This window comes from Python bivittatus, unplaced genomic scaffold (assembly GCF_059951505.1).
Source record: "Python bivittatus isolate LINGU-HERP-01145 unplaced genomic scaffold, Pbiv_v1 ctg000650_np1212, whole genome shotgun sequence".
Classification (NCBI taxonomy): domain Eukaryota; kingdom Metazoa; phylum Chordata; class Lepidosauria; order Squamata; family Pythonidae; genus Python; species Python bivittatus.
In genome coordinates, this window is record NW_028277093.1 from 1104231 (window position 1) to 1129588 (window position 25358).

Sequence of the window (25358 nt, forward strand, 5' to 3'; positions counted from 1 at the left end):
GCTCTATTGGCTTGAGATCAGGTAACTGACTTGGCCATTGAAGAACACCCCACTTCTTTGCCTTGAGAAACTCTTGGGTAGCCTTTGCTGTATGTTTTGGGTCATTATCCATCTGCAATATGAAGCGGCGTCCTATCGGTTTGGCAGCATTTGGCTGAATCTGAGCAGAAATATAGCCTTATACACTTCAGAATTCATCCTGCTGCTTTTATCAGCAGTCAGGTCATCAATAAACACCAGTGACCCGGTTCCATTGGCAGCCATACGTGCCCATGCCGTAACACTGCCTCCACCATGTTTGACAGATGATGTGGTATGCTTTGGATCATAAGCTGTTCCTTTCCTTCTTCATACTTTTCTCTTCCCATCATTCTGGTGCAAGTTAATCTTGGTTTCCTCAGTCCAAAGGATCTTATTCCAGAACTGGGCAGGCTTTTTTAGGTGTTTGGTGGCAAAGTCTAATCTGGCCTTTCTGTTCTTGAGTGTTACCAGTGGTTTGCACCTTGTTGTGAAGCCTCTGTATTTACATTCATAAAGCCGTCTCTTGACTGTAGATGTTGACAATGACATGCCTACCTCCTCAAGAGCATTCTTGACCTGGCTAGATGTTGTGAAAGGGTTCCTCTTCACCATGAGCAGAATTCTGCGGTCATCCACTTTAGTTGTCTTCCATGGTCTTCCAGGCCTTTTGCTGTTGCTGAGCTTGCCAGTTAATTCCTTCTTTTTCAGGATGTTCCAAACTGTTATATTGGCCACTCCTAATGCTTTTGCTGTCTCTCTGATGGGTTTATTTTGTTTTCTCAGCCTAATGATGGCCTCCTTCACTCACATGGACACCTCTTTGGACCTCGAGAGTTCCAGTGGACAGCTACCGAATGCAAATGTAACACTCAGAACCACCTCCAGGCCTTTTATCTGCTTGATTGGTCATGGGGTACCCAGGAAACAGGCCACACCTGGCCATGCAGCTGCTTGTCAGCCATTCATTCCATTACTTATGAGCCACCAATGATGGGGGGGGGGGTATGCCACTGGCTGTACGTCCTGAATGATTAGTGCCCCACTTTTGTCAAACCCTTTGAATTACAGCTGAAAGTCCTGACTTCGCTCCCATCTGGGTGTGTTTCCTTTCAACTTCAATGTGGTGGTATACAGAGGCCAAATGCCCAAACAGTTATTCTTATTCCAATATTTCTGGTCCTGACTGTATGTGGCCTATAAACGTAACTCGAGTCTGACCAAACTGTAATTTGTTCTGATTCATTTTGTAGCCTTCTTCATAAAGGAACCATAATATGGCCAAAGTGACTTCTTTGCATGCATCTTCCTCCATAGCTGCAATCAGACGTTGTCTGCTCTGGCAAGGGGTTAGAAAAAGCTAGTAGATACTGAGAACTTTCATGCAGTGGGAGAGAGAAAAAGACATTTGCCAAGTTGAGTAGTATTAAAAATTTTGCTTTCCCTGGGAGGGCTGACACAAAAGTTAATTTCTCAGCTTCTTTAACAAGACAAGTTGCTTGCTCATATAAATCTCCAAGTCTGGGGGAGGCTGACAAAAGGCCATGGTCAGTGGTACTGAACCAGTGAGAGATCAAGAAGGGTAGCACTCCCCCAATCCTGGTCTCTCCATAAGTCATCCATTAGTGCAACCAGTGCAATTTCCATGCTGTATCTTGGCTGGAAACTGATTGCCAAGCAGCCAAATCATCTGCTTCCTCTAAGGCATTGGTTCTTAACAGGGGCGGTACCACCCCCCGGGGGGCAGTGGGAGGATGCTGAGGGGCGGTGAACTTGTTTTGGGCAGTAGGGGGGCGGTGGGCATGTTTTGGGTGGTAGAGGGGCGATGAGCATGTTTTGGCATTCGAACTTAATTTTAAAACTCCCCCAAAAATTTATTAAATCGATTATCTGGTTTACACCATTTGTACCAGCAATAAAATGAACTTACGCGACGGCTGCCCTCACGCACTTCTAAGAATGGTGAGACGAATTTGTATTCTAGGTAGGCTGACCTTGAAGAACTCGACACTACGATTCTTTTCCGATCCCAACCAGCACAGCGCATGCGTCACCTGTTTTCCCGCGTGATTAATCGCAGCGCATGCGTCAGCTGTCTTCCTGCGCGATTAATCACAGTGCGTGCGTTGAGCATCCTTTCAATATGAATGTTTGATTTGACCCGTGTTTCTTGAGTTGATTTTCGTTCGCTTCATTTCTGTTTTTTCCCCTCACCGTCTGTCTCAGGCTGACTAGCAACCTCATCAAAAAAATGCGACGATGGTTTGATAGCCTCTTATAATATATCAAAATTAATTGCTAAATCGGGGAAAGCTCATACCATCGGCGAAGAGTTGATACTGCCAGCTGTCAAGGAAGTTTTAGAAACGGTTTTACACCATCCAGCCGCATCCAATGTTATAAAAAATGTCCCATTAAGCAATGATACAGTGCGACGACGAATTGATGAGATGGCTGAAGATGTTGAAGCTTCCTTATGCAAACTTTTGATACCCACTGAATTTTCTCTTTAGGTTGATGAATCAACCTTGCCAAGTACTAATGAGGCTTTACTGTTAGCGTACGTCCGGTTTGTGAAGGAAGGAAAAATTATTCAAGAGATGCTTTTTGCAAGAAGCTTGATTGCAGATACTAAAGGTGAATCTATTTTTAAGACTGTTACTTTTTTATTTTTAAGACTATTACTTTAAAGAGAAAAATATTCCTCTTGCAAACATTATGTCTGTTGCCACCGATAGAGCTCCTGCAATGGTGGGTCATCATCGTGGGTTCATCGCCCTTTTGAAGAAAGAGGTACCAGGTATTTTAGCTGTTCACTGCGTGATTCATAGACAGCATTTAGTTGCAAAAAACCTCAGCGACCGTTTGCATCAGTCATTACAATAGGTCATCTCTGCTGTGAACAAAATTCACAGTAATGCTCTCAACGATCAATTATTCGGGCAGCTGTGTAAGGACGATGAAGAATTCAATCGCTTGCTTCTACACACCGAGGTTCGCTGGCTTTCCAAAGGCGCCTGCCTCAATAGGTTCTGGAATCTTTTCGACTCTGTACTTGAGTTCCTCCAAGAGAAAGATGTAGCTCTGAGAGACAGATTGCTACAATTTAAGATTGATGTTGCTTACGGGGCCGATTTATTCGCAAAATTCAATGGAATTAATTTGCAGCTTCAAGGTGAAGAGCTCAATTTGATCACAACAAAATCTGTTATTTCTGCCTTCCTAAAAACACTCACTTTGTGGAAGCAGAATTTTGGTCGCAACGAGTTCAGCCAGTTTCCAATCTTGTCAGATCTGCATAAGAGCAGTGAAATCCCCTTCGGTGAAACACAAGTTTACTGTCAACACCTTGAGTCTTTGCACAAGGACTTTTCTGAGCGTTTTGAGGATATTTTGTCCCTGGAAGTCCCTCAATGGGTCATGAACCCTTTTATGAATATTGAGACAGCAGAGGTTCAGATTCAGGAGGAATTGGCCGAACTTTCAACCAATGAAACTTTGAAAGCCAGCTTCCAGAATGGTGATCGTCTCACAGAATTTTGGCTTCAAAGTAACATCAATCGCCTCTACCCAGGACTGTGGACTATCATCAAAAATTTTTTAATTCCCTTCCCTTCCTCCTACCTTGTCGAGCGAGGATTCAGTGCTGTGACTGATCTAATTACAAAAAAGAAAAGTCGACTCCAAATCGTGGAAAGAGGGGACTTGCGCCTTCATCTCTCTAACAATATTGAACCGAATGTTCAGAAAATGGCTCTGAACCATCAAGCACAACCGTCCCACTGACATAATCGAGCATGATTCATTGATATTACTCTTTTAGCGTATTTTTTGCAGTTTTTTTAAATTATCTAATTAAGAATAAAGAATTTTTAAATATTAAAAAAGCATTTGCAAAAAAAAATAAAATTAATAAAATTTAAAATTTAAAAAATTTAAAAAAACGAGCATCAAAAAAATAAATAAACGTATTTACAGCATTTTGAAATAAACGTATTTACATAGAAGAGCATTTAAGCATTCTTTTTGCATTAGTCATTTTAATTCTAATAAAAGGAATGCAATTACCCTCCAGGGCAAAAGTATCGAGTTCGAGTTAAATCGAACAAATTTGGTGTGTAAGTCTACTGAAAAAAATTACTTAAAATTTTTGCCTTTTATAATTCAGTAACTCCCCCCCTCTCCCCATACCCTAAATTACAGGATTTTCACAAAGGGTGGCGTTGAAAAATTTTCTGCTCCTTAGGGGGGCGGCAGCTTCAAAAAGGTTGAGAATCACTGCTCTAAGGCTCTCTGCAGTTGCAGAGCGTCAGCCCTTTCAGGTCACAAATCAGACACTGCCATGCCCACTGGAGCTCTGTGATATTGTTGTGAGGTACTGTATAATAACAAAATCTTGAAAACCTATCAGAGCTTTCTGCTGATCTCTTTTTTGGGATGCAGAATCAAGGCAGGTTTATTTTGAGTCTCTTGAGTAAGAAGAATGCTGAATTCCATTTCCTGCCTGTTCCTTCGCTCCCTCTGCTCCCTCTATGCAGGGATGCGATTTTCTCCAGAAATTTTCTTAAAAATGGAAGGTTGGAGATGGATCTAACATTGTTAAAAGCAGTTGGAATGAGAATGCTTCCTGATCAGGGAGGACACGACAGTCTCCTCCCTCCTGGCCCCCCAGGGAAAATGACCCTTTCTCCCCTTTTTGCATGAACACGTGCATTGCACACAGAATCCACCAGGGGCTCCCTCTGCAAAGAGAAGGGAACTCCATGCGCCTCAGCATTGGGCCACTGGAGGGCGGAATCCCACAGGTGGCTTTCCAGAGGAGGTGGGAAGGGAGTGACATCACTAAGTCTTACCTCTCTAGGATGCTGCACTCTCTCTCTTTAACCCTTTGAGCTTCACAGGCAGCAAAAAAACTCCAGGAAAGTCTTGCAGGGAAGAGATCCAGATGTGGCCCTGGGTGAGAGGGGTCTTCTTCCTGTGCAAAGAGAGGCAGATGGTTCTTGCGCTGGAGAAGGAAGTCCCAAGTCCTCATCCACGTTCAGTTTTCTGAGTCCTGGGACAGCCTGCATCCCATGTTCCCCTGCTGCCCCTTTCCATACATGCAACAGGCGGGGGGGGGGGGGGGGAAGCAGAGCTCCAAAACAGCAAGAAAGAAGAAAAGCCTCCTAAGGAAGGAGATGCCAAAGATTGTGTCTGCATTCTCACCATGTGCTGTTGAGACTAAAATAGGGGTGGATCCTCTAGTTCGATGTGTCTTAGGAGGTGAGTGAACCAGGACATCATCTTAAACTCTGTTCTTTCAAGCCCTGTGCTTTGTGTGAACTCGGCCCCTGCGGTTTGTGGATCTGTTTGGGCTTACGGCATGTTGTGTGAACCTCCTTGCGTGTCATAGTGTGACTTGGCTCTTGAAAAGCAAACCCTGAAAAAAGGGAAATGGCACATCCCAAGCCAGGATCATTTCACTGGCATTTCATTTTATGTGAACTGAACTTTCATGGTTTCTTAACCTGTTTGGGGTTTGGCATGTTGTGTGAACCCTGCTTGTAGGTGAATGTAGATCTAGGTTTTTAAAAAGCAAGCCCCTCCTTGTGAGGAAAAAAGAGATAGGAAATGCTCCAAAATGCATTTATTGGGTATCCCAAGTCCTTGATGGAAATCAGCCCCATATTTTCCACCACACACAGAGGATCTATCTGCTCAATGCCACTGCAATCCTACCGCAGCTGAAAAAAAGACTTCCTTCCATGGGGATGAGTGTTGTGCAATGGTTAAATCCACTACTTTCTAATTCCTGGAATCTATCTTTTCCATTTCAGATACACAAACTGGAAGCCATTTGTATGTCCTCGCGTACTGACAAAATTATCTCTTGGGCAAAGAGGGCTGAATGGCCTGTTATGGTCATTCCTGCAGCTATAGGAACATCCTATGAATGAAAAGGCCTTTGGAGATCCACAAGATTCCTTGGATCCATTTGGAGTTGCATTGCAGGACAGAGAAAGAATGGAAACACATTCTTTAGCAAGTGAGGGAACTGGAGAAGGCCCTTCTGCTGTTCAACCTGACAGGTGTGGGGGGATCTGGGCAAGAACTGGGCAGAAGATCCTGGAGGAGGAAACCATCCATTCAGAAGTTCAGCCACAGAACTTCAGGAGCATCCAATACCAGGAGGCTGAGGGTCCCCGAGGACTTTGCAGCCGACTCCACTACTTCTGTAGTCAATGGTTGAGACCAGAAAAGCACACAAAAGCGCAGGTGCTGGACCTGGTTGTTCTGGAGCACTTCCTGGCCCTTCTGCCCCTGCAGATGGAGAGCTGGGTGCGGGAGTGTGGAGCAGAGACCAGCTCCCAGGCGGTGGCCCTGGTGGAAGGCTTCCTCCTGAGCCAGGCGGAGGAGAAGGTCGAGCTGCAGGTGAGAGATCTTCATCTTGGGAGCTTTTTTTGATTGGGACAGGATGATGATGGTTAATTTTGGTAATGTTTATTGGTTTGTTTGTTTTTTTAGTAGGATTGAACTTTGATTATTTGAAGAGAGGGATTAGGGGTAATTTGTCTAAATGGAAACGGAGATATAAATACTTGTTATTTTTGATAACCCTTACTGGACTTTTGCTGATTTATAAGGAAGGTGAAGATTTAGAGATGGGCTTATACGTCATTATTAATGACGTATGGAATAAAGAAATGCTTGGTTGTATTTTAAGGGACATTGATAAGTTGTTATGTTGACTATACTTGTTGGGGATGACGGGGGAAGTTTCTTCTATTTTTTCTTCCTTCCTTCCTTTTGTTTTGTTGTGTTTTCTGCTCTTCCTTTTTAATTTGTTTTAATTAAAAATTTTTAAAAATATCATATTGTTGTATTAATTTTCTTTGCTTATTAAGATCCTCAATAAAATTATTAGAAAAAAAAGAGAGACCTTCATCTTGGGAGCCCAGAAGGGGTTTGAATGGAATAAACAATGTGTTTGAATTCTTAAGCCCTCCCTAACACAGTTCTCTGACATTCATAATTTGTGGAGATGTTTCACTAATTCTTGTTGGACATTGTTCTGTTATCCATTCGAGACCACCGTTCCTTTCTTACTTTCCAGCCTCACTGACGGACATTGAGGGCTTTGAAGTTGTGTTCAGAGAACAAGAATCCACTTCACGTTGTGTGATGTCCATTCATTCTTCTTTTCTCCTCCTATTTCAAGTCCTTCACTGTGGACATCAGAGATCCTGAGGGAAGGAGGAATCCCTCAAATCCCCCTCAAGAGCTGGTCTTCAGGAGAATCTCTCAGGAAGATCCAAGTCAGGACACCTCAAGAGGTAACTGAAGGTCCTCCGATTCCTCAGCGAGATCCCAGCTGTCTCATCTTCTCTATGTCTTCTCTTCTGTAAAATACCTCCTCCTATTTTATTAATTATGCATTAAAATTCTGTCTCCCTCACAGGGAAGACTCGAATGAAGTTATTTGCTCTTTATGGCGGAGCTGAAACAGTGGTTGAACCTCCAACTCAAGTAAGAGGAGGAAATTCATTAAATTTGAATTCTCCCTTTCCTTCAGGAAGTTAAGCTGGTGTACATAGCATTCTCTCCTTCCATTTTTCCCCTCTTGTTTGGGCTTGGTTATTTTTTGTTCTTGAACAATATGGAATGGAAAATAGAAGATTCAAGTTGCTCTCACTCAGGTCAGCCTCCTCTGAAGTCTGTTACTGGGATATAATGGTTGGTAATTTGTACCTTGAGATTCTTATTAGGAAATATTTTTAAAGGCCAGTACTTAATTCTCCTTGTGCTAGTTACTCTTCCTACTATTAGTTTACAAAAATTGTTTTTTAAAAGTCCTTTGAGAGAGAGGAATAACGTCACAGCGGTACTAACTGCTAAACAGAGATGCTTTTTGTAATTGTTTGACTTGGAATTGTATAACTAAATATTCACACTGGCACATTACTATTTTTAAAAAGCCTTGTTTACAACCAGTGATAAGAAAAATAAGCACATCAGATTGAAAGATAAATCAGACTATTAAAATCCAGTGAAGATTGCCAGACAGAAAAGTTTCTAAGTAAAAATTGTTCTGAAAGAGTAAATAATCAAGGCACTTCAGAAAGTCCTGCAGAATCAATCAAGTTGATCAAACCTGCCTGAAATATTTCTTCAGTCAAAGGTTTTTGGCTCTGCCCATTTTCTCACCTAAACTTTGGAATCCTACCAAGCGGAGCCATTTAACTTAGTGCATATCTTTGCTTTGGGACAGATCTTGCAAATCCTTCTGGGCCTGTTCTGTTCTTTTTTTTTCCTTGTTCAGGAGGGTCTTGTGTCCTTCGAGGAGGTGGCTGTGTATTTCTCTGAGGAGGAGTGGTCTCATCTGGATCCTCCCCAAAAAGTGCTGCATTGGGAAGTCATGCTGGAAAATTATAGGACTGTAGCCTCTCTGGGTAAGGGTTTGCTACTTCCCAATCAGTGAGTTTGGGAAAACATTTTGTAGTTAGGTGCCATCAGCTATTTCTTATTAAAAAAATCTCCAACCAGATGTCATCTCCTGAGAGAGAGAAAGAAAAGATGTGGCCTTCTCCTCCTCCAAGGAAGGAAATAGGTCAGTGGCTCTCTGCTTAGATGCATCCTGAGTCATTTCTCATCTGGTGAATTTTTCCATTTCTATTTAAAAGTATCAGTGACAAACTCACTCCTTGGCTTGAGGAGATGCTAATCTCCATCACAGTGATTTCAGGTTTTGGACCTGAATGCTTCCCTATCTGTCCTATGAAGGACTGTCATTTATTCAGGCTCTTGGATTAATGACTTTTCTTCCTTTCCATTTCTATCCTAAGCCTTGGGATTGCGGGCGAAATGGTGCTGTTTTTCTATTGCAAACATTCTTTTTAAGGTTAATAGAACAACTCTTGGTTTTTTGCTCTGCGACCATGTGATTTTGGCAATTAAAAAATGAAAAGCAAACAGAAGGTAGTTTGGATAGGAAGAAAAGGACGAGTTTCAAAATTGATTTAGTTGCCACAGGCCTCTGCTGGAATTGGCCCTCCTCCAATAAATGTTAGGTTTTCTCTTAAGATCTCTTTGGATATTTCCCCTTATTCTTTCTTAACTCAAAGCTGACTCTGGGTGAAACTGAATATGTATGAATAATTCTAAACAAAAAGGATGCTTTAAATGTTTTCAAAGAAATAAGCATTTTATACCTGGCCACTGTAAGCACGCAAACCTGCAATATATTGGAATTTGGCAAAATTTCAGAAGGAATTTCATATGATTTCCTACAGTTTGATCTTCTTTCCTAACCTTGCAATCATTTCCATTTCTCTTTTCCTTTGAAGGTAATAATGGGCAGGAGAATAAAGATTCCAGGGAACCATTCCAAATGATCAGGCTTGGAGACAGAACAGAGAAGCCTGCAACTAAAACGGAACTAGAAAGGCAAGAGAGAAACCAGTCAAATAATTGGAATAAGGAAAGTTCATCTTCCATTGATGCTCAGATGCAAGACTTTGTTGCCCAACAAGGAAAAATACAGAAAAAATCCATTGTGAAAAGTGTAAAGCTATTCAAAGACAAATTACATGTAAATGAACACTATCCAACCCAAACCAAAGGAGAAGATTATATATGCAGAGACAATGGAAAACATTTCAATTGGACTTTGACTCTTTCTCATGAAAATGGGTCCCTTACATGTCAGAAAAGGATGCACACAGGAGAGAAGCCATATAAATGCAGAGAGTGTGGAAAAAGTTTCAGTGAGAGCTGTTCCCTTACATCTCATAACAGAATCCACACAGGAGAAAAGCCATATAAATGCATGGAATGTGGCAATAGTTTCAGAACAAGCAGTCAAGTTACTTCCCATAAAAGGATCCACACAGGGGAGAAACCATATAAATGCATGGAGTGTGGAAAGACATTTGCTCATAGCAGTCAACTTATTTCTCATAAAAGGATCCACACAGGGGAGAAACCATATAAATGCATAGAGTGTGGAAAGGGCTTCACCCAATGCAGTAACCTTACTTCCCATAAAAGGATCCACACAGGGGAGAAGCCATATAAATGCAGAGAGTGTGGAAAGAGCTTCTGCGAAAACTGGTCTCTTACTGTTCATAAAAGGATCCACACAGGGGAGAAGCCGTATAAATGCATGGAGTGTGGAAAGAGCTTTAGTAAACACAGTAATCTTACTTCCCATAAAAGAATTCATACAGGGGAGAAGCCATATAAATGCAGAGAGTGTGGTAAGAGCTTCTGCGAAAACTGGTCTCTTGCTGTTCATAAAAGGATCCACACAGGGGAGAAACCGTATAAATGCATGGAGTGTGGAAAGAGCTTCAGCAAACACAGTAATCTTACTTCCCATAAAAGAATCCACACAGGGGAGAAGCCATATAAATGCAGTGTGTGTGGAAAGGGCTTCTGTGTAAATGCATCCCTTATGCAACATGAAAGGATCCACACAGGGGAGAAGCCGTATAAATGCATGGAATGTGGAAAGAGTTTCCGCCAACACAGTAATCTTACTTCCCATAAAAGAATCCACACAGGGGAGAAGCCATATAAATGTGTGGAGTGTGGAAAGAGTTTCAGTCATAGTGGTTCCCTTACTTCCCATAAAAGGATCCATGCAGAAGAGAAACCAGATAAAGGTGTGAAGTGTGGAAAGAGCTTCCGGAAGGGCAATGGCTTAATTTCCCATACAAAGATTCATTTGGGTGACAATCCATGAAAATTCTAGATTTAGGTGATTAAATCTATGCATTTCCTATTGATATATACTAAACTAGGAAATGAAAGTTTTTTTTGAGTCTGATCCTCACAAATGGAAGCCCCAGAGAGATGGAGTTACCAATGAAAGCAAAAACAATGGGTACATGCTGTTTTAATTAAGAACAGCGGATTTTTGAAGGTACTGTCATTTGAAGGTAGCGAATGCTATTGCAGATCAATAAGAGAAAATGTTTTGTTCTTAAGTTTACATTTATTCCAGTTTCCAGTTGGGAGTCAATTCCAAGAAAATGGCCATTTTAGGCATCTCAGATTCTGTGCTATGCAATTTTATGAAGATGTTGTCTTTATTGTGTTTGCAAAAGTGAGCTTCCTATTCCCCAATTGTTTGTTGTTCCCACTTGATCATGGTTCTGGGAGGGATGTGAACAGGCAGACATTTAACAGGCGCTACTTCCCCAGGCAGTAGAACGAACTGAATCTCCCTGGTGCATCTCTTCAAGACAAGGTTTATTAGTGTTTCTTCCGCTATAGCAGACATGCAGGTAGAAATTCAACAGATTCACAGTCGCTTCCCATAATTTAAACTTTCCTTCTTTTGTCTTATCTTAGTATAATTGTTTTCCCCTCCCTTTCTCATTCCTTAATACACTCACAGTTTATCAGAGGACCCTACATTCCTCCCAAAAAGTTGGAAATAGTGCAGCATAAAGATTCTGGAATCTGAAGCAATATTATAATCCAAAGGGAACTCAAGTTCCATCAATGTATACAGAGAGAGATGGAATGTGATATTGAATTGTCCCATTGAATAATTGTGATATTGAATTAAAAGTGACAACCATGAGGATTTGTGCTTTAAATTTCTCATGTCCTCCCTCCCTCCCATTGATGAGCCACCTAACTGGGATAGAGGAAAGGAAATGGTGGCCAAGGAAATTTGAGCTGGCACACTATGGAGAGAGATTAGCACCCCTCTGATGCCACAACTTTGGTAGCTTGGATGCAACAGATTTCAAGACCCCAATGCTATACCCCCCCCCCCCAGCAACTAAGCAGCCCACACCCTTTATCCTTTTAAGAAATCCGGGGCTTTGCCTGAAGGGAAGGCCAGAATCCAAGGTTCAACTTTTTTGCTGAGACAGCGTTAGGGACCGTGTCCCTAGCTTAAAAATTGGTAGAGAAATTGGATGGATGTTGTGATAATGTGTAATTCTCCACTAATTCTCCAACTGTTCTTTACACACTCAAACCCTGAGTTTGATAGGACTTTTTAATATACAGTACATGATTTTCTAGTTTCTCTTCACTGTGGACTCTGTCTGCAAAGTGTGAGGGTGTTTATAAAGAAACTTAAGGCATTGGGTCAGGGGCCTCCAGCTTCACTCATGCTCTACAATTGGCTGAATATGATATTTACATATTAAATAGACTCCAGATGGTTTAGTTCTTTATGAACAAAGAACAGCTTTTTTCTCCAATAAAGAACAAAAATTCCTCTAATGGGAATTGCCCAAAGGTAGAATCTAAAGCCCAACACTTGATGAATATAATCATCAAGTCCTTTTTCTCAGGAAATATGCTGTGTTTTGATAAGCTATGAGAAACAAGGAGACAGTGAACATGGAACAATTTTTCTGGTCCCCATGTTGAACTACATTCAAAAGAGGAGCAATCACCCATCTCAGTGTCATGACCAGCGACAAGGAATCCGTGGGTCAGCTGGAGCACGAGGAACCCGGACTCGAGGAGGGACGGTCAGAGCCACCCGGGAGCGACGGGACAGCGGCCAGGGCCGGGGACCCTCCAACGGAGCGGTGGTCGATGTACGTGAACCAAGGGCCAGACAGCTCAGGCGTCACGATGACCCGGGGTTCGGGGGCCCGGAACCGCGAGCGGGACGAGAAGCTCGCCCGATTAGAGGAGAGGGTCAAGCGGCGCCTAGACGCCGTGGAGGCGATGCTCCAGACCTTGCTACAGAGAGCGGGACCATCGGCGGTGAGCGATGGCACGAGCAACAGGGGTGGCAGCCCGGCACCCCAGCCGGCACCGCCCACGATGTCCCGGTCGGTGGATCGACGGGCAGCGGACGCCCTGAGACTTCGAGGCATCACCGGGAAGTTCTCAGGGGACCCTGAACAGCTGCCGCACTTCTTGACGCACGTTAGGGGTTTTATGCAGAGGGGTGGTCACCTATTCGCTAGGGACGAGGATAGAGTATCCTACGTGGCCGAGCTGTTAGACGGCCAAGCGGCTAGCTGGGTGATCGGACTATACGACGCCAATGCGGCGGAACTGCGGAGTTTCCCAGACTTCATGCAGGCGCTCCGGGACAGATTCGAGGACACATTGAGCGCCAAGCGGGCTGAGGATGACATCCTGCAGTTCAGACAGCGGGACAAGTCGGTATCGGAGTACGCCCTGGAGTTCCGGAGGTTGGTAGAGAAGCTCACGGACTGGCCGGAGTCCCTGAGGGTGAAGTATTTTAAGAGGGGGCTCAATCCGGAGATCCTGGAGCGGGCACTGGGATGGGATGACCCGTCCACAGTGAAAGATTGGATCTGGCTAGCCGGAACGGTGGAATCGGCATGGCGGCAGATTCAACAAAGCTTGAGGCGACGGGACCAGACGAGGGACCAGCCGAAGGGCCGAAGGAGAGACCCCCAGAGGAAAGGCGGAGCAGTCGGCAGTCCACCGGGGGGCGAGAGGCAACCAGAACCCTGAACCTGTGCTTCTGGTGCGGAGGCAGAGGCAACCGAGTGGCGCAGTGCCCGACGGAGCGGGAAGGAGCCTCACCACAGCCCGAAGTCAAGCCCCCGCGTCCTACCGGACGCGGAAGAGTGCAGTAGCGGCGGTGACCGAAGGGGGACGGATGGGGTGGTCGACCCCGGAGACGGTGTCCTCCGGAGAGGACTCGGAGCCGGCGGGAAACGAGGCGCACTCGCACTGAACGGCGTCCCAGTGCGAGCACGGGAACCGAGGCGCGCGGACCCAATCGGGGATGAGGACTGCCCTCCGTTCCGGGTGGGGATACACATCCGGGGGGTGAGATCCGGAAGGGAGGCACAGCTGCGGGCGCTGCTGGATTCAGGCTGCACCCACTGCTTGATGCACCCAGCTGTGGTCTCGGGACTTGGACTACAGCTGAGGCGCCTCCGGGAGCCCATTGCATTCAGCCAGCTAGATGGCTCGCTGGCGGGGGGGGGCCAGCTTAGTATTACACCGAGCCGGTCCAGATGACGATCAGGAGCCACCGGGAAGAACTAAGATTTGTGGTGGTCCCGGTGGCCGACTACGCGGTGGTGCTCGGCTTGGCGTGGCTGCGGCGACGGAACCCACGGGTCGACTGGACGGCGGAGGTGGTGCAATTCGGGGTCGACAGGCCGGTGGAGTGTGAGAGCAGAGGGGACCAGGCCGTGGCGACGGGCGCGACCACAACCACAGACGGGCAAGTGGAGGATCCGAGGCACAGGGAGGCGAGACGAGAGCAGACAGAGCCCGAGACCCGGCCGGCAACAGCAGCAACAGCAGCGCCAGAACCCCGGAGACTTGCAACGATCCCAAGGCGTGGGAAGGCAGCAGCGACTGGCGGAACAACTGCAAAACGAGGGACAGAGTCCGGGGAACCCACGACGAGCGGCGGAATCCTGAGGCAATATCGAGACCTGGCGGCGGCGTTCGGGGAGAAGGAGTCCGACCAGCTCCCTCCACACCGACCCAGTGATTGCGCCATCGAGTTAGAGCCAGGGGCAACACTGCCCAAACCGAAAATGTACTCCCTGTCAATGAGGGAGATGGGGGCTCTGCGGAAGTTCATAGACAAGAACCTAGCGCGGGGATTCATCCAACCCGCAAAGTCACCATTAGCGGCCCCGGTACTATTCCGGGAGAAGAAGGATGGCTCGCTCCGGATGTGCATGGACTACCGGGGGCTGAACGCAATCAGCACCGAGTACAAATACCCCCTCCCCCTGATGAAGGACTTAGTGTCGCACCTATCTAAGGGGAGGGTGTTCACAAAACTGGACTTGCGCGAAGCTTACTTTAGGGTCAGGATCCGCGCAAAAGATGAGTGGAAAACGGCGTTCAACACGCTGCTCGGAAGCTACCAGTTTTCCGTGATGCCGTTTGGATTAAAAGGGGCCCCGGGGGTGTTTATGCAGCTAATAAACGAGGTGCTGCACGACCTACTCTACCGGGGCGTCCTGGTCTACCTGGATGACATCCTCATCTACACCGAAACCCTGGCGGAGCACGTGAGCCTGGTGCGCACGGTGCTACAGAGACTGCTGAAGGCGCAGCTGTACGCGAAGCTATCAAAATGCGAGTTTCATCGGGAGCAGCTGGACTACCTTGACTACCGGATATCCAGTCGGGGAATTGAGATGGACCCAGCGAAAGTAAAAGATGTTCTGGGCTGGGAAGCGCCGCGAACCCGGAGGCAACTTCAAAGCTTCTTGGGGTTTGCGAACTTCTACAGACAGTTTATCCCGAACTTTGCCCAAATCGCCCTTCCCCTGACAGACTTGCTAAAAACCAAGGGCACTGGAAAACCCCCCAAGCCCAGCATGACACTCGCGTGGACTGCGGAATGCCAGGGGGCGTTTGAGGAGCTAAAACGGCGGTTCACAGCGGAGCCGATCCTGCGCCATCCCGACCCAGATCGGCGGTTTATCATACAAGTAGACGCGTCAGACGTGGCAACGGGGGCGGTCCTGCTCCAGCCCAGCCCGGAGGGGGCCATCCACCCATGCGCCTACGCCTCCCGCAAATTCACAGAGACAGAGAGAAGGTGGATGGTGTGGGAGAAAGAGGCGTACGCCGTCAAGTGGGCGCTAGCCACATGGAGGCATCTACTGGAGGGGGCAGCTGAACCATTCGAGGTGTGGACGGACCACAAGAACCTCGAGGCCCTGAAGGCCCCGCGTAAGCTATCCCCCAAACAGGCGCGGTGGTCCCAATATTTTGGGAGGTTCAGGTTCACCCTAAAACACATCCCCGGGAAGCGCAACTTCCTAGCAGACAGGTTGTCTCGCATGCCCCAGCACGCCAGCCTACGAGAGGAGATCGTGGACTCCATCATCCCTGCCAGCAGGCTGGCTGCAAAGGCGGTGACCCGAAGCCAGACCAAGGGGGAGCGACGGGATGCGGCGCCTGAGGTAAAGCAAGGGTTTGCGGAGGCGGCGGAGCGGGACGCTTGGCTCAAGCAAAACCGAGAAGCGCTAACCAGCCAAGAGGGTTTGTGGTGGCATGAAGGGAAGTTGTACGTACCTGAGGGGTGCCGACGGGGGGTCATGGAAAGAGCCCACGACAGCTGGAACGCGGGGCATTACGGCTTCGTGAAGACGCTCCACTTAATTCGGCGGCAGTTCTGGTCGCCAATGCTCCGGAAGGACGTGGAGGCATACTCGGGGGGTTGCCCAGTGTGCGCGACGGCGAAAGGGGCCAAAGGCAAGCCTAGGGGGTTACTCCAGTCGGTAGCGGAGCCCGACGGCCCATGGCAAGAGATCACCATGGACTTCATAGTAGAGCTCCCGGAGAGTAAGGGGAAGACCGCCATTTGGGTGGTTACGGACTTATTCTCCAAACAAGCGCACTTTGTAGCGTGCCAGCGAGTCCCCACGGCAGAGAGGTTGGCGAGGCTGTTCGTGCAACATATTTACCGGCTGCACGGCGCACCCCAACGGGTCGTCAGCGATCGGGGTGGCAACTTCATCGCGCAGTTCTGGAGGGAGTTCCTGAAGCGGGTGGGGACGAAGCAAACCCTTTCCTCCGCGGCGCATCCGCAGATGGGCGGAGCCACGGAACGCCTGAATGGGGGGCTCGAACAGTACCTGCGCTGCTACGTGGGACACCAACAGGACGATTGGGCGGAGCTACTGCCATTCGCGGAAGTAGCATACAATAACGCCGTCCACAAAAGTACCGGCTTTTCTCCATTCAAAGTAGCCACCGGGAGAGACTTCGTCCCCATGCCAGAGTTGCCTCAGCCGGAATCCCAAATCAACTCCCTGGATGCCTGGTTCGCCCAAATCGACGCCACCCGGCGAGCGGCGCACGCGGCATTGCAAAGAGCCAAAGCCGATTACAAAAAACACGCGGACCACAAGAGACTCCCCGAGGAGCAGTGGAAAGTGGGGGACCAGGTGTATTTGTCAACCAAAAACCTAAAAACACACCAGACATCGAAAAAACTCAGCCCGAGGTTTGTGGGGCCGTTCCCCATTGCAGAGGTCATCAATCCAGTAACCGTCAGGCTGACGCTCCCGAAAAGCCTCGGGAAGATCCACCCGGTGTTCCACTGCAGCCTGCTAAAGCTGCACCAGTTGGGGAACGCCTGGCACAAAGCAGAGGGGGTGCCACCACCCATCATGGTCGGTGGGGAGCAGCATTCCGAGATCAACCAGATACTGGACGCCAGGAGGCACAAGGGGCAGGTCCAGCTACTAGTGCAATGGAAACATTTCCCCAAGTCCCACAGCGAATGGGTAAGCAAAACCCACATAAGAGCGCCGGACCTAGTGCGGGACTTTTACAACAAATACCCTGGGAAACCGAAATAAAGTCGGGGGGGAGTTGTCTTCAGGGGGGCGGTATGTCAGGTTCGGTCGGCACGGGGCTTCGGGGAAGCTCGCAGCCAGACCACGCGAACTCCACCGGCGGCAGCTAGCGAGGGAAAGAGGAACTGAAAGCACCACTAATTAATGGGCCACCTGCGCCCAGCCAAACAGGAAAACTGCAGTGGAAGTTTTAACTATACACTGATAACGGCGCGAGCCAACAATGAACGGGGCCGCAGGCAGCGAAACAAGATCGCTGCGCAACACAGAACCCTCGGGCTTGCACGTAACAGGGGGGGACCAACCCAAGCCGGAGGGGGACTGCCGATCAAGGACAATGGACCCTGACGGAACCTGCCATCATGGACAATCAAGAGGGATTATTGGGGGGCCGATAATCCGCAGCGGTAACGCAATCGCAGGGCGGAAAAAGCGTGGGAAGGAGGGAATATAACGAGTGATGCAATTGTACCAAGCCAGTCCTGGCTTTGCTTGTGACTGCTACGTTACGCATGAGTAAACCTCTTTTGTGAACCACACGTGTCACGGGAGTTTCTCTGTCGAACGGGGCAAACCTTACACTCAGGAGATCCTTGGCTAACATGACAAATACAGCAAAATCCATCTCAAATCAAGACCAACAAAATCCATATTGATGTGTGACTCCATGCTCAAAATCTCTATTGATAGTGGACTGTCAAAAGGGGATTGTAAAGACGTTTGGGGCCAATTGGCTCATCTTGAAAGTTTGGAGCCCATCTGTGACTTTCCCCCTTGGGCATCTGCCTGTTGACTCGGAGTTCAGAGAGATGATCTCTCTCCTCCTTTCATTATCCAAATCATAGTAATTTATTTTCTTGCTGGTAAATCTCTAGAGATGTTTTAGGACATTTGACACAAACAGGTCAATAACAGGCTTTCCCCTCAATATCCCACCAGGGCTTCTTGGCTGATGTCATGGCATTGGAAAGTCATGGCATTGGAAATGGGTCTGGAGAAAGAGAGAGCCTGGAGAGGCTTCTAGGGCAGGCAGGGGCTGCATTTAATCCTCCCTTTCAGGTTTGAAGACCTGGCTGGACTCTGGATTAGATAAGCCCCTGCAACTTCTGTCTTGGACAAGGGCTTCGCTTTCTTCCACCTCTTCTGGCTCTTTCTTCAAAGCAGACATACGGCTGGAGGCTCCATCAGGAACATAAGTAATGTTGCTGTTTGTGCTGCTTCTGTGACCCCAAGCAGTCGGGGGGGGGGGGAGGCTCAAAACAAATGCCTCCTGACTCCAAAAAGGGATGAGGTGGACCCACAAAATCATTACAAGCCAGGAAAGCTTCTTATTGGTGGCATAGTCTCTGCAACCAATGCTGTGTTTCAACCACTAAGTTTCAACAGAACTTCTAATGAATCATCGTGAGTCTACCTTGTGCTGCATTACAGCCACTCCGTTTCTGACTGATTTCTAAAGTTTTTCTCCATTTCTGTCCAGTTTCAAACTTGGGTACTTGTTTCACACCCTGCTCTAATGAGCCTCCCTTGAAATACTCAAGTGGAGACCTCAAGTAGAGATTATCTCTTCTGCTTGATTTTGAAGAAGAAACATCCAAATTCCTTGACATCCCCTGAGCAGAGTTGGGGCTGGATGGAGAAGAGAGGTGGTTCCTCCCTTCTGCCCCTCATTTGTCTCATCAGGGACAGAAAAGCAGGAATGCTGGATTTTGTTCCTTATGCTGTAAATGAGATCACTTTAATCTTCATTCAAGGACTTTTGACAGTGGACTTGAAGATCTAAACATGTCCAGAAATTGATAACTTACTGGCTTTGTTAATAGGCCCAGATAGTCATTTTATATGTATGTGGGAGAAAGTGAGTGAGCCCTAAATGGTCCTTTCCAACTTTATCATTAATAATTGTATATTTAATTTGGAGATTAGGTCAAACTACCGTTCAGTATTTGAAAAAATCTCTAGGAAGAGAAAGACAATATTTAAAGTCATCCTGAAGTTTTAGTTGAATTGCAAACATACTGGCAACCTCAAGAATGCATTCAGTACTTAATATCGAACGTCAGTGGAAAGTTTCCTTTGAAATATTTGAGATCTCTGGGGATACCTCCCACCCTTCTTAGGACAGATGAAGCAATCCATCCAAATAGGGGATGAACTGCATAAAAACATGCTCTTTTTACATTACAAACTCTGATAGTGCTTTTTCAATCAAATCTGATACATTTTATTAAGGTAAATTTTTGCTTTTAAAAATATTTTCATGTTAATATTTTCAGGAATGCTGTAATCCCTTAAGACAAACTCTTGGATTTGTTTGAATCAAAACTGTTTTCTAAAAAAAAAAAAACTCCCTTTAAATTTATTATGTTCTAATATATTTATACTCACAGCAAAGCACTGAAATGCTTTGAAATTTGCAATTTTGAATTTGAAATACTGGAGAATGCTCTCTTTCTTCTTTGCCATCCAAGAGATCAACCAGGATTCCCATCTCTTGCCCAATGTCACCCTGGGTTACATTATTTATGAAAACTATTGTTGTTGTTTAGTCGTTAAGTCGTGTCCGACTCTTCGTGACCCCATGAACCATATTGCGCCAGGCCTTCCTGTCCTTCACTGCCTCCCTGAGTTTGGTCAGTTTCATGCTCATTGCTTCAGTGATGCTATCTAACCATCTCATCCTCTGCCGTCCTCTTCTCCTTTTGCCTTCAATCTTTCCCAGCATCAGGGTCTTCTCCAAAGAGATCTCTCTTCGCATTAGGTGGCCAAAATATCTGAGCTTGAGCTTCATTATCGATCCTTCCAATGAGCAATCAGGGTTGATTTCCTTTAAGATTGACTGGTTTGACCTCCTAGCAGTCCAGGGAACTCTTAAGAGTCTTCTCCAGCACCACAGTTCAAAGGCATCAATTCTTCGGCGCTCGGCCTTTTTTATGGTCCAGCTCTCACAGCCATACATTACTACTGGAAAAACCATAGCTTTGACTATGCGGATCTTTGTCGGCAAGGTGACGTCTCTGCTTTTTAATATGCTATCTAGGCTTGCCATAGCTTTCCTCCCAAGGAGCAAGCGTCTTTTAATTTCATGGCTGCAGTCTCCGTCTGCGGTGATCTTGGAGCCCAAATAAATGAAGTCTGTTACTGCTTCCATTTCTACCCCTTCTATTTGCCAGGAATTGATGGGTCCAGATGCCATGATCTTAGTTTTTTTAATGTTGAGTTTCAAGCCAGCTTTTGCACTCTCCTCTTTCACCCTCATCAAGAGGCTCTTTAGTTCTTCTTCACTTTCTGCCATTAGGGTGGTATCATCCGCATATCTGAGGTTGTTGATGATTCTCCCTGCAATCTTAATTCCGGCTTGTGATTCTTCCAGCCTGGCATTTCTCATGATGTACTCTGCATATAGGTTAAATAAGCAGGGTGACAGTATACAGCCTTGTCGTACACCTTTCCCTATTTTGAACCAATTGGTTGTTCCATGACCGGTTCTAACTGTTGCTTCTTGGCCCGCATACAGATTTCTCAGGAGACAGGTAAGGTGGTCTGGTATTCCCATCTCTTTAAGAATTTGCCACAGTTTGTTGTGATCCACACAATCAAAGGCTTTTGCATAGTCAATGAAGCAGAAGTAGATATTTTTCTGGAACTCTCGTGCTTTCTCCATGATCCAGCGAATGTTGGCGATTTGATCTCTAGTTCCTCTGCCTCTTCGAAACCCAGCTTGTACATCCGGTAGTTCTCGGTTCATATATTGCTGAAGCCTAGCTTGTAGGATTTTGAGCATAACCTTGCTAGCATGTGAAATGAGTGCAATTGTGCGATAGTTTGAGCATTCTTTGGCGTTGCCCTTCTTTGGAATTGGAACGTAAACTGACCTTTTCCAATCCCGTGGCCACTGTTGCGTTTTCCAAACTTGCTGGCATATTGAGTGCAGCACTTTAACACCATCATCTTTTAGTATTTTAAATAACTCAGCTGGAATCCTGTCATCTCCACTAGCTTTGTTGTTAGCAATGCTTCCTAAGGCCCACTTGACTTCACTCTCTAGGATGTCTGGCTCAAGGTCAGTGATCACACCAGCGTGGACATCAGGGACATTAAGATCTTTCTTGTATAGTTCTTCTGTGTATTCTTGCCACCTCTTCTTAATCTCTTCTGCTTCTGTTAGGTCCCTGCCTTTTTGTCCTTTATCATGCCCATCTTTGCACTAAACGTTCCTTTCATATCTCCAATTTTCTTGAAGAGATCTCTAGTCTTCCCCATTCTATTGTTTTCCTCAATTTCTTTGCATTGTTCATTTAAGAAGGCCTTCTTATCTCTCCTGGCTATTCTCTGGAAATCTGCATTCAGTTGCTTATATCTTTCCCTTTCACCCTTGCTTTTCGCATTCCTTCTTTCCACAGCTATTTGTAAAGCCTCATCAGACAGCCATTTTGCTTTCTTGCATTTCTTTTTCTTTGGGATGGTTTTAGTTGCTGCCTCCTGTACAATGTTACGGACCTCCGTCCATAGTTCTTCAGGCACTCTGTCTACCAAATCTAATCCTCTAAATCTATTCATCACCTTCACTGTGTACTCACAAGGAATATGATCTAAGTCATACCTGAGTGGTCTAGTGGTTTTCCCTACGTTCTTCAATTTAAGCCTAAATTTTGCAGTAAGAAGCTCATGATCTGAGCCACAGTCAGCTCCTGGTCTTGTTTTTGCTGTCTGTATAGAGCTTCTCCATCTTTGGCTGCAAAGTATATAATCAATCTGGTTTCGGTATTGACCATCTGGTGATGTCCATGTGTAGAGTCGTCTCTTGTGTTGTTGGAAAAGAGTGTTTGCTATGACTAGCTTGTTCTCTTGACAGAACTCTATTAGCCTTTGCCCTGCTTCATTTTGTACTCCAAGGCCAAACTTGCCTGTTATTCCGATTACTCCTTGACTTCCTACTTTAGCATTCCAATCCCCTATGATGAAAAGGACATCTTTTTTTGGTGCTAGTTCTAGAAGGTGTTGTAGGTCTTCATAGAAGCGGTCAACTTCAGCTTCTTCAGCATCAGTGGTTGGGGCATAGACTTGGATGACTGTGATATTGAATGATTTGCCTTGGATACGCACTGAGATCATTCTGTCGTTTTTGAGGTTGTACCCCATTACTGCCTTTCCCACTCTCTTATTCACTATGAGTGCAACTCCATTTCTTCTAAGGGTTTCTTGCCCACAGTAGTAGATATAATGGTCACCCGAATTAAATTCACCCATTCCCGTCCATTTCAGTTCGCTGATTCCCAAGATGTCGATGTTCAATCTTGTCATCTCATGTTTGACCACATCCAGCTTGCCTTGGTTCATAGATCTTACATTCCAGGTACCTATACAATATTGTTCTTTACAGCATCGGACCTTCTTTTCGCTTCCAGATACATCCACAGCTGAACGTCCTTTCGGCTTTGGTCCAGCTGCTTCACTCTTTCTGGAGCTACTTGGAATTGCCCTCCGCTCTTCCCCAGTAGCATATTGGACACCTACCGACCTGAGGGGCTCATCTTCCGGCATCATATCTTTTAGCCTTTTAACATTGTCCATGGGGTTTTCTTGGCAAGGATACTGGAGTGGGTTGCCATTTCCTTCTCCAGTGGACCACATTTTGTCAGAACTCTCTGTCATGACCTGTCCGTCTTGGGTGGCCCTGCACGGTATAGCTCATGGCTTCACTGAGTTACGCAAGCCCCTTCGCCACGACAAGGCAGTGATCCATGAAGGGGATGAAAACTATTACCATGCAAGAAAGACTATAGAAGCTCGACTGGACCTGGTTTCAGACAGGGAGGCCAATGTTCCCAATTACAGCTGTGGAAGGCAAAGAAACACTGGCTGTTCTCGAAAGGGCTGACATCTCCATCCAGATTTTGACCATGTTGGGCACCTACAAAATCCTCCAGGTTTGTGTTTGCTGTGGGGAGACAGTTTTCAGTCATACAGCTTTCACTCAGAGGTCCTCAGCTGTAAATGAATAGCAGGGATTTATTATGGAAATTATAGGTGTTAAATTTTGGATGTTTAAATTTAAAATATCTTCTTTCATTCCTTTTCAGACCAGTTACGCCTTTGTTTCCCAGTTTCTGAGTGATAAAACTTTCTTCCATCTAATGTTCCTTGCTCAAGGAGTCCAGTACCCAGGGATGGTCAAGATGCTCTTCCATTTCAGATTGACCTTGGTTGGTCTGATAGCTCCAGACACTGAGAAGGGACAGAATTTCATGAGGATGATGACCTCCATGTTGATAAGGAATGGCATTTGTCTGGTTATTTATTTATTTTTCAAATGTAGTCACTGCCCATCTCTCGAGTGACTCACAAAGCTTTTCTGCAACTGATCACAGTGAGATCATAGATCCAGATCCATATCACAGTTGGAGGCAGGTGAACATCTTTATGGTGCAGAGATAGATATAATTCCTGTATTTGAATACCTTCAGGAACCAGTTAGATGGAAAGTTGTAATCACAACTCCCTGCTGGGATGTCAGCATCTACTGTATGTGAATGTGGCCATTCCCTTTCAATTCATTCATAGCATTTTCCCTTTCTTTTGAAGAGAAACCAAATGGCAAAGTCTGGTTTGACTGCAGATTTTTACAATTCTGTTGAACTCTTAACAACTGCATCCTTTTCATGTTTGTACCCCAAGGATGCCTTTTTTGTGAAAGTCTGGAGACGCTGCAGGGAGAGAAAAGAACTGAAGACTCTGAGGAAAGAGGAGATGGATTGGATCCTGTCTCTGGACAGCTCTTTCATTTACAACCCAATCTGGGCTGTGGCTTACATGCAGCTTATATGTCCAGATCTAAGACGACAATGATCAAAAGTAGTCAAAATATGGAAACTCCAAAACTGAAAGGGTGGAAGGTATTTATTTTCTGTCTTTCTCCTGCAACTGAGAATCAATTTTACAACTATAAAAACTGGGCAGAGATTTTGAAAAAATCATTTATTCTGAATCTGAATACAAAAACTAAATTGAATTCCAACTTTCTAGTCCTCTCCCCCTTTCATTCCCTTCACTCCTTTCCTGAAATATATTTTCTTCTTAAATTGGTTTTCAAAGAGAATTCTTTGATGTCTTTGCTGCTTACCCAACCTTCCTCTCATTCAATCCAAGGTCATTTCAATAAATTGTAATAACCGTTTCTTGGTAGCAATGAGACTGTTTTGCTTGCATGTTTATCTTCTTTGACATCACTTTCTCCCTTCCCTTCCCTTCCCTTCCCTTCCCTTCCCTTCCCTTCCCTTCCCTTCCCTTCCCTTCCCTTCCCTTCCCTTCCCTTCCCTTCCCTTCCCTTCCCTTCCCTTCCCTTCCCTTCCCCTGACCTGTGTGGTATATCAGACAATGTGACTGTCCTGACCCTTCACCTGCTGGCTGCCCTTCTTCTCAAGGTCTTCCTTTGCCCAGTGACAATCTCCATTTGATTTCTTTGCCCTGCTCTAAAGTCTCTGTAGGGCTGGAGACTCCAAATGGTGATTGCAGCATGTGGCCAACAGTCTCTGTGCTGATATGTTATATAGGAGGAAGTCAGGTTAGCACATGGATGGAAAAGATCTGGAAGAAGGCAAGAATGAAGAAAAGGACATGGATGTTCCATCAACTCACCAAAATAGAGCTTAACTGGTAGGAGACTTCATTTTTCACAATATGGATTTAGGGTTTCTTCTCCTTGGCAAGTGACCCATCTATCCCCTTGAGGCAGAGTTACTCTAGCAAAACATACTAATAGCTATCCACAAGGTAAGGAAAGATTTTTCTCTTAGTTAGCTGTCCATTTACTTATAAATCTCTAGAAAGATGGAGCAGTGTTGTTTCTCTGTGAAGAGCACTGAATTTCATTTTGGCTTCACGGAGCAGAATTCCAGTGGTACAACCTCACTGGAAGTAAGAATAAGAAGCATCTGTTTCCCCTCTTTTCCTCTGGAGTGAAGGACATTTCTCTGCAAAAATAGGAATATGGTCCTAGTCAAAGAGGCTCTGCCAGGATATTGGAGGGTTGAACAAGAGGGATTGTGGGGAAAGGCT

General features: G+C 45.9%; 1 protein-coding gene across 2 annotated transcripts; it reads left to right on the forward strand.

Annotated features, from left to right (window-relative positions):
• The first annotated feature begins 4911 nt into the window (after window positions 1-4911).
• LOC103049616 (zinc finger protein 397-like) lies at window positions 4912-11605 on the forward strand. Of its 2 annotated transcripts, XM_088151356.1 has the most exons (6): window positions 4912-5280; window positions 5835-6429; window positions 7217-7331; window positions 7457-7524; window positions 8318-8447; window positions 9342-11605. In XM_088151356.1, the coding sequence occupies exons 2-6, from the start codon at window positions 5947-5949 to the stop codon at window positions 10739-10741; spliced, it is 2196 nt and encodes a 731-aa protein (XP_088007482.1). In that variant the 5' UTR covers window positions 4912-5280; window positions 5835-5946; the 3' UTR covers window positions 10742-11605. The 2 variants fall into 2 exon arrangements, with proteins under 2 accessions (XP_088007482.1, XP_088007483.1); XM_088151357.1 differs by lacking the exon at window positions 8318-8447 and having other exon boundaries at window positions 9342-9522.
• The last annotated feature ends 13753 nt before the right edge of the window (window positions 11606-25358 follow it).

Bases quoted from the DNA above. Each gene is read 5' to 3' on its own strand.
- LOC103049616 (XM_088151356.1), top strand. From the start codon at position 5,947: ATGAATGAAAAGGCCTTTGGAGATCCACAAGATTCCTTGGATCCATTT. The intron at 6,430-7,216 runs GTGAGAGATCTT...TCCTATTTCAAG, and splicing joins AGGAGAAGGTCGAGCTGCAG to TCCTTCACTGTGGACATCAG. The intron at 7,525-8,317 runs GTAAGAGGAGGA...TTCCTTGTTCAG, and splicing joins TGGTTGAACCTCCAACTCAA to GAGGGTCTTGTGTCCTTCGA.